At 34.8% G+C, this 15,210-nt stretch overlaps 3 protein-coding genes across 5 annotated transcripts in view; 2 read left to right on the top strand and 1 right to left on the bottom strand.

The window, feature by feature from the left end:
- The first annotated feature begins 87 nt into the window (after positions 1-87).
- LOC136347068 (C2 domain-containing protein 5) lies at positions 88-11,921 on the top strand. Of its 3 annotated transcripts, none has more exons than XM_066296710.1 (16): positions 88-442; positions 497-794; positions 851-1,027; positions 1,086-1,245; positions 1,467-3,730; positions 4,214-4,378; positions 4,436-4,604; positions 4,840-4,966; positions 5,880-6,016; positions 6,066-6,588; positions 6,637-6,943; positions 7,331-7,396; positions 7,452-7,597; positions 7,656-7,781; positions 7,840-7,986; positions 11,156-11,921. In XM_066296710.1, the coding sequence occupies exons 1-16, from the start codon at positions 266-268 to the stop codon at positions 11,219-11,221; spliced, it is 5,055 nt and encodes a 1,684-aa protein (XP_066152807.1). In that variant the 5' UTR covers positions 88-265; the 3' UTR covers positions 11,222-11,921. The 3 variants fall into 3 exon arrangements, with proteins under 3 accessions (XP_066152807.1, XP_066152808.1, XP_066152809.1); XM_066296711.1 differs by having other exon boundaries at positions 90-442; positions 3,534-3,730; XM_066296712.1 differs by having other exon boundaries at positions 90-442; positions 3,588-3,730.
- A 55-nt stretch (positions 11,922-11,976) lies between these two features.
- Ms (Myosuppressin) lies at positions 11,977-13,483 on the bottom strand. Its single transcript, XM_066296812.1, has 3 exons — positions 13,343-13,483; positions 13,089-13,293; positions 11,977-12,348 (listed from the first exon to the last, which is right to left on the bottom strand). The coding sequence occupies exons 2-3, from the start codon at positions 13,273-13,275 to the stop codon at positions 12,245-12,247; spliced, it is 291 nt and encodes a 96-aa protein (XP_066152909.1). The 5' UTR covers positions 13,276-13,293; positions 13,343-13,483; the 3' UTR covers positions 11,977-12,244.
- The window catches only part of ptc (protein patched), a 40,402-nt gene continuing 38,000 nt past the window's right edge, over positions 12,809-15,210 (top strand). Inside the window, exon 1 of the mRNA XM_066296719.1 lies at positions 12,809-12,953. The gene's annotated coding sequence lies outside the window, so the exon portion shown is untranslated. The remainder of the gene's footprint in view (positions 12,954-15,210) is intronic.

Here is a 15,210-nt window from a genome sequence, read left to right on the forward strand (position 1 = left end):
GCAACATGGTAACTTTAAATGTATAATTAAAAATTTAAATAACTAAATTCTTAACCTCAAAATAATTTGGCGTTTGGAGGTATAGCGACAAACTATATATAGAACATTTTGAGTATTTTTTTTTATTGATTCTTGAAATGTTACCAAATATTTAATTTGTCTCCGTATGAATTACGGATTTAGCACACTTTTTACTTTACCTTCGCTCGGTTCCCTCTAATATTCTTAATATAAATTTCGTACATGTATGAAATCTGTTTAGAAGATGCCTGGAAAAGTGAAGGTAAAAATTATTTCTGGCAAAAACTTACCAGTTATGGACAGATCAAGTGATACTACCGACGCATATGTAGAAATCAAGCTTGGTAACACTACATACAAAACTGATGTTTGTAGAAGAACTTTGCATCCACAATGGAACACGGATTGGTATCGATTTGAGGTACAAAAGCAATCAAAGCACATAATCCTACAATAACAATGTTTGCATGTATAGGTGGACGATTCTGAACTACAAGATGAGCCCTTACAAATAAGAGTAATGGATCATGACACTTATTCCACAAATGATGCAATAGGAAAAGTATATTTAAACTTAAACCCCCTGCTTTTACCTGTTGCTGGGCAACTAGCTACTGGAGATAATAACCCATATCATGAAATATCAGGCTGGATTCCTGTGTATGACACCATGCATGGTATAAGAGGAGAAGTTAATGTCACAGTCAAAGTTGAGCTGTTTTCTGACTTTAATCGATTTAGACAGTCATCATGTGGGGTTTATTTCTTTTATTGTAAGAGTTTGTTGCCTTTATATCTTTCCCACATTTGAAAATATAATTGTTTAAAGCTCCATCAATACCTCAAGGTTACCAAGCAAACATTATTAATGGGTTTGTTGAAGAACTCATCGTAGATGATGATCCTGAATATCAGTGGATAGACAAAATTCGAACACCTAGAGCTTCAAATGAAGCCCGGCAGACGTTATTCTTTAAATTGTCTGGTGAATTACAAAGAAAAATTGGTTATTATCCTTCACTCCTTATGTTCTATCTAGACCACAATATACTTTTTCATTATAGGGGTAAAAGCATTGGCTTTGGGAGGGAATGCTGTTATTGGTTACAGACAGTCCTTTGATCTTGAAGGTGAATCTGGAATTGTGGCACGTGGAATTGGAACAGCTGTGACCTTAGTAAAATTACAGAATGCACATCATATAGTTACAGAATCAAAAGAAGAGTAAGTTTTGTTAATTTATTTCTAATATTCCTGACCTTGCTTTTGGGAATGTAAGAAATTAAAACTACAGAGGTGGCAATGTTTTGGAAGTAACATGTAACTTTTTGCATTAGTACTTCTAATATTTGGATCTCTAACCCTACTGTTAGCTGGAGTGTATTTTAAAAAACCTATTAATAGCCTGAAATATGCAATTTTAATTTTTTAAATTTTGCATTTAGGGATATAAAGAATTACCTAAATTTTGTTGGTGATGGGAAGAGCTTTAGCTTATGCTCATCATCACCCCATCATAAGAGTCACTGTCCCTCAACCTACCAACCTCCAGGTCATACCCATGCTTACACTATGTGGCCCTCTATTTCTAACCCTAATTTGTACTCAAAGCCTCTAAACATGAAAGGACTGTTAAATCAGGAAGACCGTAGAGGCAAATCTGCTATGTCAACTAGATTTAAAAAATTCAAACACTCACAAAAGTCTCTTTCAAAAAAAATGGGTGCTTTAAAAGCCAAATTAAATGATAGTATAGGAGAAGAGTCTGAGACAGATCAGGGCACAACAGCCAGGAGGAAACTATTTAAAAGAACAAATAGTGACTCTAGTGCTATGGCCGAAATATTAGCCAGATCTGTAATGAGAGCTACTACAAGCTTGAGCTGCATCTTGGAAGATCAATCATCATTTGACAAAGATGACTCTCTAGATCAATTGAAACCTGTGTCTGATACAATAGTGAAAGCAGAATCTGAAGAGGTGATCAGTGATGCACACTCATATTCTAGCATTGAGTCCAGTAGTAGTTGCTCAGAATATGAATATCAAGAATATAATCAGCCAAATAATGATGTTGAAACCCTCAGTAATATAATAAGTAATGTGGAAAAGATGCAAAGATGTCTGTCTGGTGGTAGGTTACATAAACAATACTCTTTACCTGCAATTCCAACTAGAGGATTTTCTCTTAGTAGTCTTAACAGCCTAAGCCAACATGACGTTTCCCGTTTTAATTCTCAACACTTTGAGCATAATTGTGAAAAATTACAGTGTGTCAATCATAGCAGAAAATTAGAAAGGGGTGAAGAAATTGATTTGTCAGATGTTCATTCTCAAGAACAAAAATCTTTAGAAGTGACTCCACAATCTGAAAACAAAGAAAATATTTGTTTTACACATAAGCCCAAGGCTTGGTATTTTGCTAGTAATATTAAGCCTTATTTACCCCATTTTAAAACTCAACAGACAAATAACAGTATGGTCAACATAGCTTTAAAGACTATGCTGTTTGAAAGAGCAAATTTGATTGTAACGCCAACTAAAGAGACCAAACAAGCATTTCAGTTCCCATTAAGCTCTTTACATGATAATACTCCTGAACGAGAATCTAAAGACGTAGTAAAGACTGGTTTACAAAAGATGTTAGTCGAACCAGCTGATATTCTAGGCACTAACAAGTTAGATGAAAAAAATCAAGTAGATTTCGAAAGAGAAGACAGTGGGGTTGGGATAAAAGTTGAAGATCGGAGTAAGGGATCTTTATTCATTCAAAAAACACCAGAAAATAGTGATGATTTAAACATTATTGCCCCAGTTAGCCTTGAGAACATTAATATGGAACCCCATAAAATAGTTAAAACTGCAATGCAAACTATGCTGCTTGAGAAATTTAATCTTCTAGGAACATACACACCTCCTACTTCGCCTACAGCGATTCTCGCTGATCCCCCTTTGTCTAGAGCGAGGGCTTTTACGTTTAATGAACCAAAGAAAAACGTGATTCCCAAAGTGGCTAGTTCTGTTTCATTAGGGCATAGCGAAAAGCTAAAAGATACAGTTTTAGGAATGCCTTTTACATCTTTATCTTCCTTGAAATCTGAATACGATGCAAAGGTTAAAGAGCGAGAAGTGATTTTTTTGTCAGAAACTCATTTGATAGAACCTTTATTGCCTGATTTGCAGGATAAGACTGGAGCTAAAAAAAAACTTTTAAAGTTCCTTCATACGAGTGGAAAACGAGGGAGCGTATTTCAGAAATTCCGAAGAGCAAGTAAAAAAAGCCTACCCGATGATATTCACAAAGAATACATTCACCGAAATATTCTGGCACGTATTTTTCATCCCCGTCATAACGAAGCAACTGTTAAGGACGAAGAAACTCAAACGTCAAACGAATTATTAAATAATCAAAACATCCGTAACACCTCCTCTAACAGTAATTCTGATACTAAAATAAACATCAAGCCACCTAGCCCTGCAGACATAGCTTCAGGTGACTTTCTGACTCACAGCAAAACTAAATCCGCATGCATAACATATCTCCATTCCTCACCTGCTCAAGAAAGACAAGACCCAACGGAGACAGACAATAAAGAAGAACTAGGTTCAGAGCAAACGACCAGAACGTCACATTCTCCAGTTAGAATCAATTATATGGTGCCTCTACATAGAAGATCTTCCGATTCTGATTTAAGTATTACTCCAAAAGGTGAGCGTATTTTCTGTATAATATTTTATGTGGTCGTGATATATTTGAGGTTTAGAGAATTTATGTATACAACGTATTTTAAATCTTCAGGATTGTTTGGAATGTTTAGAAAAAGTGAGTATCTAGGCCTCCATGCCCCTTTAAATGTTGACTGGTTATATTTCTCAACTTTTCAAACCTGGCTTTTATAGAAAATGTTTATCTTCAGAAAGGTGTTATACATGGCTTCATGCGATACTAATCTCATTTTCTTGTATAAAAATTACCAATAATAGACCCTCCAGAAGTTTCTAAGAAAAGTATCAATATGCATGCAAAGCCAGAAAAAACCTAATGTTAAGTTCAAATCTTGAATGTTTTTACCCCACCCTTTGCCTTTGAATTGATGGAAAAAGCACAAATTAATGTACTGACACTCAGTGTTTTCGTTACATGTACTTCAACTTTAAATTTTACACGAACTGAGTGATAGTTGTGATATAGGGAATAGTTTGACTGGAAGTGACAAGTCTATGGGCAATAACGCAGCTTATTTAATGAGAAGCAGTTACGTCAGACGAGGTCATATGAATCAAGAACACTTTGACATGTTGGAATATCCTTTCCTGACCATGACTAAATTTCCACCAAGATTCATTACGCAGATTGGTAAAGACTACACATGGACCTGATTTGTTCATTTTCGTTTGGAGAATTATTTTGTAGGGGGTTCAGTTAGTGCGAGGTCGGTAAAATTATTGGAAAGGATTTTAAACGTCGATGAACCCGAATCCAGAGATATTTGGTGGTCTGAAATACGGATGGAAATTAGATCTCACGCTAGGAGCCTTAATTGCAATGCTGTTCTCGGATATACGGAATTGACTAGCATTTGGTAATTTTAAAAATGTATTTTAGTCTAACGCTGGCTTAAAATCGATTACCTAGATATTATAAATTTTCTTACGGAGGGGACAAAATAATGACATAAACCGAGTGAACTCGTTTCAATATCAGGAGTGAACTTTAGTTTATTAAAAAATTCAATCACAATAAGTCTTGATAAGAGCACCACCTGTGTTATATTATACATAGTTATAGGGAGACAAATAAGTCCTTTTTTTTTTCAGCGACGACGTGTGCGTTTTAAGTGCATGTGGAACGGCGGCTGTAATAGATTTTAGTGACCCGACTATTGAGGAAGATCCCAACAATGTACAACTTATTTATAAAAACTCGGAACGTGATAAATACATGGTACGCATTTTACACCACCGTTAGGTTTTTGTTACACGAAATTACCTTATCTAAGGAGGAGTAAAGTGAAAAAAATATAGAACACCTCTGTATCATTATTTATTTTTAAAAATTTATTAGTACTCAGTAGTAGCATACCAAGTGTTTCTGAAAATAGTGCCGTATGTTTCACTACGTATTTTAGGTTTTGAAATAAGATCAACGCCCCATGTCAACATGGATCGAAAAACGTTTAGTTTTCCAGATGGTGGTGAGAAATGTTAATTCCCGATGTTAGTTTATTTAATATTTCCAAGACGTATATAGATAAATTAATAAAATGTTGGTATATTACTTTATGGAACTGTAGAAATAATAGGGCATGCCAATGGCGGACTCTATAGGTAGAGCAGTACATAAAAGATGGCAAAACTTTTTTTCTGTACCTTTATAGACAATATAATATGGCGAATTTAAAGATTTGTACATAAAAAAAGTACTCTTGTTGATAATCGACAATAACAGTTGTTTTCGAGAAAAATGAAGTGTGAATATGCAAACACAACAAAAAAACATTATTTTATTTGTATTTTATTGTTTCTATAAAATGAAACAATCCTCATCCCAATAAGTCATTAAAAAATATAATATTTTAGTATTTTGCAAAGAATCCAAGAAGCTATGGTACGTAGATATAGAGATAAATCTCATTGATTTATCTCTATACGTTAGAAAAATATTAATTAAAAACCTCTAATAATTTTTAATACCCTATCTCTATATAAGAAACGAAGAGTTTCTCATTACATGTTAATAAGAAGTGTTCGTTCTACTTTCGAAATACGTAGTTCAATTTATGGTACCGTTTTCAGATACATCTTATACGATAATAGTATCAAGGAAAAGTTTTATTACTGATATAAATTTCTGTTAGAACGGAAATTCCAAAATGTTTTACGAAAGCCCTGATCACAGGCCACAAACAGCAAATCCTTGCAACATAACCCATCTTCCCTATGACGAGAAAACTGTTCCATTAAAGGCCAACGTCACAAAATGCCCAATGTGCCTGTAAGTCTTAGGATATAAATCTCACGTAGATCTCACAGAAGCATTTTAGCAAAGGAAAAGTACCTGAAGTACTTATAGCAACCGTAGAACCTCCCGAATCATTACCAAGCGTGGGCAGGGGCTGTTTTATTGAATCCCACGTATCGCGTAGTCTAAAGGATGTTCGTGGGGAGACAATAGCCAAAGAAATCTCTGACGGATTACCATTTTTAGAATATGAACTACATAGATTGCTAGTTAACAAACTGAAAATCAAGGGAATGAATGCAGTGTTTAGCCTCAAAATTCGAATTAGCGTTGGAGAAAAAATGCTACTGGGGGTGGCTACTGGTACTGCGATATACCTGTCGTGTTTGCCAGCTCCTGACTTGCCATTGATAGTTACCGGAAAAGACGAAAAGAGTGTCGCAGACCTACACGAAATTCTTAGTCAAACAGTGCAGAGAAATCGAGAAATTTATCAAATTAAAGATGAAGGACAACGACAGAAATGCCAACCTGATGAGGATCCTGAAGAAGAACCTGCTTCTTTGGATATTTCTTGCGGAAATAAGGACTGCTGCATTTTAGAGGTACAATTCCACGTATTATAATACTTTTTATAAGGTAGTTTTATTTAGATGGACGATCCTGAAGATGCGGAAGTTCTCAGACTTTTGATGCACGAAAAAGTACCAGACGGGTTTCACGTGGTAAGCACCGAAGTGGTACTCGGGTTGGAGGATTTGGAAATTGTGAAGAACCTTCAAATGTTCACACAAATCTATAGAACGAAACTAACACCGCCTTACAATTTGCAAAAGCATTTCGTAAGACTCCTGCAAAGTATATACTTCAAATTGCGTAGGATGGTGCCATGTGCATTATGCGATTTACAGTTTAGAATTGATATTCCGGAACCCGATGAGATTCAACTGTGTGTTATAGGTAACTGCGACTTGATGTAGTAATATTTGACACTATGTAGAGTGATTTTTTTAAACACTGTCCCCGACCTTTCTACGAATTTGTAATTCAACATCCCATTTTTTACACTCTATTTGCCCAAATAAAATTAAATACTTTGATAAGACATAGCAATTTTAGACGACGATTTAACAAAGCAGATATGCATACAAAATTGTTTTCAGGGAGATTTTAACTTGCGCTGCATGAGGATAAGAGCGTTCTTACAAATTCACTTGTGGTTCAAAACGGGGCGCCCAAAAAATAAAGATTTACTTGTTTTAAAAAATCACCCTGTGTATTGAAAGTACATTTAAAAAATGTCCATAAATCACTATAGCAGATGTAAAAATCTTTCAAATTGAATAGGTATGGCATTGGGCCTAGGAAAGAAGGCGAAGAAGACTAAGGGTTCAGCAGCTCTTAAACGAACAGGTAAGATTTGTATGCCCTGGAAGGAACCACTTCGAGGAAATCAACAATATTGCAGATGATGACTTAATATTCAACATCGATGACGATCACCAGCAGCCGCTCGAAAGTATCCCAATAAGCAAATCGAACCCGTCCAGTTTAAAATACCGAGGTCATCGCTCTCCGTCGAAATATAGGCCCCAATCAATGAAACAGCGTCATGTATTTGTGGTTAAATCTATGAACTCCGCATTTTATATGAAATTTATATTTTTTCCAGATACCTTCTAACGAACGGCATGGTGTTGATATTACACCGTTAAGCTATGTGCCTGGAGGCCATATAGAGCAATATTTAGGCAATTTAAATTTCTTTTTTATTAGGGAAACTACATCAATACGAGAGGTACCTAATTATATCCAGCTTGCGATTGGAGTTTTGACTTTGTTAATTCCTTTTCTAGGAAGGGGGTTTAAGCGGATTTGTACACAGTTTTATTACTGAAATACTAGCTATCGTAAGGTCGCATGTTACTGCCCTGGGTGGGAACGCTTTAGTAGCGTTTTTCATGACTGAGTGTATACTTAATCATAATTTGCATAAAAATCAAGTAAGTTCCTAAGTTAAAACATTTCTTAAGTTCAATATAAACTTAGCGCTGATACGCCAAAAGTTTCTAAAATATTCTTTATTATTACTTTATTGTTGTTTGCTGTTCAATGGAAGTAATTTTGCATTGTTTAAAACTTATGGATAGAAGGCGTCCAGAAGTGCAGACAAACAATGCCGTAAACAAAACATTTCTTAATTTTTTAAATAGTTTTTCCACAACTTCCTAAGTAGTTATTAACAATACAGGTATAAATACAAAATTGCCACTTTCTACTAAATATATCTCTTAAATGATTAGGAAGATGCCTAGGACGTAGCTGCACGTACTCTAGGTAGTTGCAACTAATACCAATAAAGAAAATTGCATGTAAAGAGTAAACCCATGTAAACAGCATCTTAGAAATGATTAAAAGCGATGGGGGGAGGTGTTGTTCAACTCCCCTTAATCGCATCTCATATGATACAACCAGAACTTTTATCAGCTAAAAGTTTTCAAACTTTCAGGAAGTAAGCCATATTGTAGACAGATTTACGATCGAACTTCTTAGAAATTCAGAATTACTCAAGTATCTACAAAAATTTTATCTATACAGGGTGCCCTAAACCGCTTGTGCCATTATTGCTATCTTGAAACAATGATGATAACAAATGTGTTTCATTGGCGAAAACCAAAGTTTTACTGGATGTTCTATATTTCTTAAATATTAAGCACGCCATAATAAATAAAGAAGGGAGCATCAATATTAGTGCTTTAACGAACCAAAGGCTGTAACAGTCGCGAAAGTAGACATCAGAAATCCACCTCAATGGTCTCTTTTGGAGGACAGATACTGATGAAAATAATATTTTTGGTGTAAAGCAACGAAATATACAAAATTGGTGAAATGAGAAAAAAGTTGCCATTTTTGGAGTCCTTTAATTTCCAATATATATACGTCATTGTTAAATAGATATTGAAGAAAATATAAGATTGGCAGAACATTATATTAATTTTTGCCTCTAGAACCTCACTTTTCATAAAAAATATTTAATACAAAAAAGTTTGGAATTAACTTGGCACTTTTTCAAAATGATGGTTAGCTCCTGAAATACCGATACCACCACGATGAAGAATTTACATCATAATAAATTTACACCTCACCATTGTCGAAAAATTCAAGATATACGATAATTAATGACCGGAAGGAAAGGATGTTTTGTCGATAGATTTCGAGACGAAGAACACAGAATCGTAATATTTGTCGGAAAATGCTATGGACGGATGGAGGTAGATACCACAATAACGGTCGAATCAACGGAAATATTAATTATCGTTGGACACAAGAAAATCAATACGTCTACAGTGAAATGGCATTCCAAGAAATGCTCGGTTTCAACATTTGGCTCGGGACATTGATGAAGGAACGTTTGATGGGGACGTTGCACCAAAATTTTTTAAAAGATGGTTTGCACGATTTTTCGAATTTCACAAGGATATGCACAAATATGTGATAGTTGCTGATGTGTACTAGTTCTTAATAATTTTAAGAGAACTTACTGAAATGGTGACAATCAACCCCGATTAACTGAATCGCCCGTTCACCCGATTTCACTCCGATGGACTTTTCGATATGAGGATTTCTTAGAGATAATGTGTGCAAAACAACACTTCACAACTTGGGTGATTGCAACAATGCTGTAGAGAATTAAGAACAAGTTATGAAAAAATGCGTAGATTTGTAGCGCAAATAATGGAGCCCATTTCAAACATTAATCAAGATTTGTTGCGTGTCAATGTGTGGGTAATTGTGATCATTAGAGGACGTTCCAACGGAGTAAATTTTGAAAAACTAATTCTATATTTATTTTTAGTAATTTTATTCTATTATCGCATATTATAATTACATATATATATATATATATATATATATATATATATATATGTAATTATATATTATTATAAGAAGTATTATTTAGCTACGAGCTTTACTCAAAAGTCGTTAATTTGTAAAGAACACAACAACTTTACCAATATTAATGCTAAATTGTCTATGTTAATCACATGTATAAGACAATTATGCTGCATGATTTTATTTACCGCAAATTGCTACTAATAACTTCCTATTGTTATTTTTATTGGTGCATTTAATTCTTTTGTGGATCTTTGAATAGTTTATTTCTAATAGGCAGTCGAGAACACTGCAACTCACACAATATTTCAAACGGTTTAATAATGTATTTTTTTTTCTATAATACGTATAAATGGCGATAAACAAAAAGGAGAACTCGGTGATTTACCAAGTACGTGCACAAACTGATACTTTACCGCACGCTGATTACAATTAACCGAACGACCCGAAGGGTAGCACACACAACGCATCAGAGAGGAAACTTTTCGTATGAGCAGATGTGTGTTAACTTTATTGCATTTACGGCGTGCGGTAAAATTTTTATGCGCACACGTGCAGTAGAAGGTTTGACACGTTGACATATGCCATTTTAATTTGAATACTCGTAACTTATTAAATCAACATTGATGCGTGTTAGTGACTTTTCTCTAGTAAAAACTGTTATTTATAAATAAATGGTGGTTCTATGCTTTAAAAAAATAGGAAGAAACGTTGGGAGGATACGTGAGATAAAAAGAAGAAAAGTTCTGATTTTTATTTTGGACATGGAATACGTACCTACAAGGGACTAGTGATTCTCCCTATATTGAGGATCGTCAATGTTCACGTGTGGTTTGAGAAAGAAAAATGAATAAAATAATTTTCGGGAAATTTGATATTTTCCTCAATATCTCCAAAACTATAAGACTCCTCGCAACGCCGAATATGACTGTCATATTGTGAAAAAGATCTATCAATGGCAACTTCTGAACCAACTTTGTATTTCTAATCGTTTCGAAGATAGAAACGACGCCGCATGCTTTTTGTCCTCGTAATATTACATTTCTTCCCTTTTCTAAGACTAAAATTTTCTCATTTCAAATGATAATGGCGATGGCGTGTTAGCAACAGGACATTGTGTATATTTAAATGTCTTACTTAGTCAATTATATCCCCCTTTTAATTAACTTTCTCCCATTCGTCTTCCGCGAGTTGTGGTGTGTTTCTGAATGTTTTGGCGGTGTTCTCTTTCGTGAGTGTCGAGCTTAGTCGGAAGGTTTCACATCAGCGTTATTTTAGGGACAATGCCTGATCAACGTTGGTGGAGACGTGGTATCTGTGTCCTACCTCAAAGACGAACCATAGCTAAGGTTCCAACGTGTTAACTTGCCGTTCTTACCATAATATACTTGTTTAAATTTTACCATGTTTAATAATGTAAGAGGTTTAGCGTCGACGTTATTGTTAGTTATTAATACTCATCAATTTCTATGCGCTCTCTTTTTTCTGAAGCTGACCGTCTTCCAGCAGCCTTATAAGGGTGAATTTTCGAAAAATTGACTATATTTTATGTATAAGTAAATTTTAGTGCTCTCGACATATGGAAAGTAAAATCATGTTTGCTCAATATTGATTAGGGCATTATTTCCATCAACTTTATTTGCATTCTTACCTTAGGTTGACGCTAAGGGCATTCTCGGCAATAATCAATTGGCTCAAAAATGATATATTTGCCAATACCGACCTGTTCAATAAACGCATACCTAATGATATCCGAATAGTGCATGATATTTTGTAATCCTTAAGCAATTTACTGTTTGTCACTTGCAATGATTGAGATACTTAAAAGTATTTGTAATGCTTTCCATGAAACTTCGTCGGTTATTATACGCGTACAAGCAATAGATACCTTTTATTAGTATTATGTTACACCTGTGGTCGCCGTATTTTATCCGATCTGCAAAGCCTTTGTTATAGTATTTTAATTTAAAAAAAAATCATATGTAAAAACGTGATATTTAAGTACTTATTTAATTAGACAATAAAATTTACATATTTTAGTAAACGGGTTTTCCTCCAATTCTGTGTGGCGTAGCCGGTATGCGAAGAACACCACCGCCCCATTTATAAATATATATTTATTAGTTTAGTAAATAGTACACCAGGTAAAATCGTAAAAGACAAATTGAACAATACAAACGTTTATAATTTGCTTTAACTTTAATCCATAATAGTGTATGTAATACTCGCAACACAGTTACAATACAATATGACTATTGCAGATTGCATATTTCACATGTGAGAAGCTAGGGTGTAATTTGATCGAAATATAAAAGGAAAAATTCATATGGATATCATATATTGCAAAGTTTAATTGTCTACGCCTTTTTAAAGTCCGAATCTTCTACCAAATCTCAAAAAAACATGATCAACGTCTTGCCGCTTGGCTGCGTTGAAATTGGTGTTCCGTTCGTCTACGAGGCGGCCAGCATCTGAAAAAGACCCCTGAATCAATTTGCTGAATAATTCTATTACGTTGTTTCAATGATTCAGTGGTGACCGAATAGGCAGACGGAAAATTCACGAAATTGTCCAAATATTTCCAGTGGAAACGATGAAATTGGTATTTTCACGGTGAGTTTTATGGGCATTTTTTTTTTTTTGTTTTTGTTTTTTGCACGTTAAGGTTTCGAATTTTCATCAGTTTGTTAAAATTGATACCGAAATTCTCTTATCAATTATCGCTGTCGGGAATAAAATCAATTTAAAGGTATCCCATTCGATTCTCTGCTATTATTTTGGACCTGCAAATTCCGATATTCGCATTCTTTCCGAGCATTATATTTTTCTGCTACATTCTGTCAAACGCATTGAAATTCTGGTTTATTCATTCGCGAACGTGTGCATCGCGATAAACGATTTTTGCAGGAAATAGTCATTTTTGCGAAGGTAATTCCATTTAACTAGCATATTGATATTTTACTCATGCAAGCGCGGTTTTGCTTTGTAACGTTAGTTAACGTTTTCAATAATGACTACTTTCATAAAATGTAGTTTTGAAAGATCTTCATGTGAGATTCCATAAAAGGGAAACAAGGTAAGTGAATTTCTTGTGTTTCATTAACCAATTATACACGATAACGAAAAACATTCATTACAAGCGATGAGAAATAGGCAATTTGATGTCATGTTTTTTGATTGGGAAGTCGATGTGGGGAATTGGAAAACTTACATCCTTCGTTTTGCGGTGAAGAATCCTGAAGGGCCTGTTCAAGTGCGAAGCAGAGCTGGTTAATTTTTGGGTTGATTTCCTGCTGCATGTTGTTGGGTGGGCAACTTATGACCGATGCTGTGGTCATAGAGTAAAAAAAGACGAGTACGACGAGGCCGAAGAAGAAGCATACGATTGACTGCTGCATAGTTTAATTAATTTGAAACTGGAAAAATAATTAGAAATTCGTCGTGCGAATATTTTGGAATATTCACCTGTAGAGTTAGCGGAAAACAAAAACAAAGTCACTTGCACAAAGTTTCACTCAGAATGCACTTCCCTCTCTGTCTTGTCGATTAGTTCAAAAACTTCGTTCCTACTGTGTGTTTCAAAAATCTGCGTTGAAGGGTATATATATACATATATATAATATATATATACACATATATATATATGTATGTATGAACAAGCGCCTACGCCCTGCGCACACCGCGCGATCCACTGTTTTTCCACGAGAAAGAAACCCTCTGCTCCGTAACATTTTCCATTGCGCGATTTTCTTAAAAGTTGCTTTTTTCAGGCATTCACTCGTGTAGGTATATTACTTCTTTTAAATTTTATTCATTTAAAACTTCACTTTAAACTTAAAATTATAATTTATACAATAATGCCATACATTTTTCAATAGAGCTCCATTTAACATTGAAACGTTATGAATATGAACTTTTGAAGCTCCCCGATTGTGCAGCCCTAAAAGGTTTCATTGGTTTGTACCTTCCATCGTTTAGGAGGGTTGCCCGAGAGCGTAGAAAGTAACGATATTCCTTTACCCTTAAGCTCTATTTAAAACCACGTGGAAAGCATGGAGAGAATTTTAAACTTATCAATTAACGATACTTTTGCTCCCACGGAAGAAGTGAAGGATTTTGTTCATGCTAGAGTATATTTGATGTACACGTACGTGAGGAACTGTTCAACGAACTTAGTTTCTTTAATTTAACTTTCGGTTGATATACAGGATGTCCCGGAAATATTAGTAAAATGAGTATAGTGTGCAGAAGATAAAAGAATAGGGCGATTTGCTTGTCTTCCTTCTACAAGCCGTTTAAATATTTTTTAATCCCGTGAATTCATTCGCCGCTTGTATTACGAAATACGCCACGCAAACAATAAAATATCTATATTAACGGACAGTACCATCATAACTCTATTAACCAAAAGCTTGTTTCACTAGTGTGATAAAGAAATTGCGCTATACTTTTACTAATGCTGCTACAGAGCGAATCCAATGATGAGATGAGAAATGTGGTGTGTGTTTATGAGGAAACAAATTTTAAAAGTTGTCTTGTTGTTGATGTACACCTGTAACTTTATTCCAACAATAAATAACCAAATAATTGAACTTTTAAACGAGTTTACGATGAACTAACTGAGGCTGATTCATTTAATTCAAAATGGGATAGTTAAAGATCAAAATTTTTCATTGCGAGGCAAGAAGACGAAATCTTCATCCGCATACTGCAGTATTCCGAGATTTCCACCACATGTATCTCTGAAGCGGGGTCAGCAAATCATCAATTTCTAGACTTCTATTGAAAGAGAAGTAGTTTTAATACAATTTTATGATGTATTCAAAATGTGTTGCCAGGGGATTTCCGACTCAGAGTTGATTTCTGTAATCTGACGTTCTAAAAGTAACATCATGACCTTTTGTCTTTTAATAAAATATTGTTCATCGACGACTCAATTTTTACAAGGAGATATACGTTTAATTGAAGGAACACCTATTTTTCCAGCACAGAAAATCTTAATTTAATAAGGAAATGTTACTTTCAACATTAATTTTAAATTAATGCATGGTGTGGGATTTGTTGACCGGTTGAACTTCCGGCAAAGCTGAATGGGGAACCGTAGCTGAGCTTTTTAAGAAGCGAGTTGCCTTTAGTTTCGGGGGATATGCTTATAGCTTTAAAACTACGTTTTGGTTTATGCAAAATGGCCGCTCATTATCCCGTATCTGTAAGAGATCATCCACGTAGTGAACATCTGTGGCCAACATGCAGTTCCGACTTAAACCCATTAGATCCCTTTTTAGTACTTTTTAAAGTGATAGGTATACACGTCCATATCTAATAGCAGACGG

This window comes from Euwallacea fornicatus, chromosome 26 (assembly GCF_040115645.1).
Source record: "Euwallacea fornicatus isolate EFF26 chromosome 26, ASM4011564v1, whole genome shotgun sequence".
Classification (NCBI taxonomy): Eukaryota; Metazoa; Arthropoda; class Insecta; order Coleoptera; family Curculionidae; genus Euwallacea; species Euwallacea fornicatus.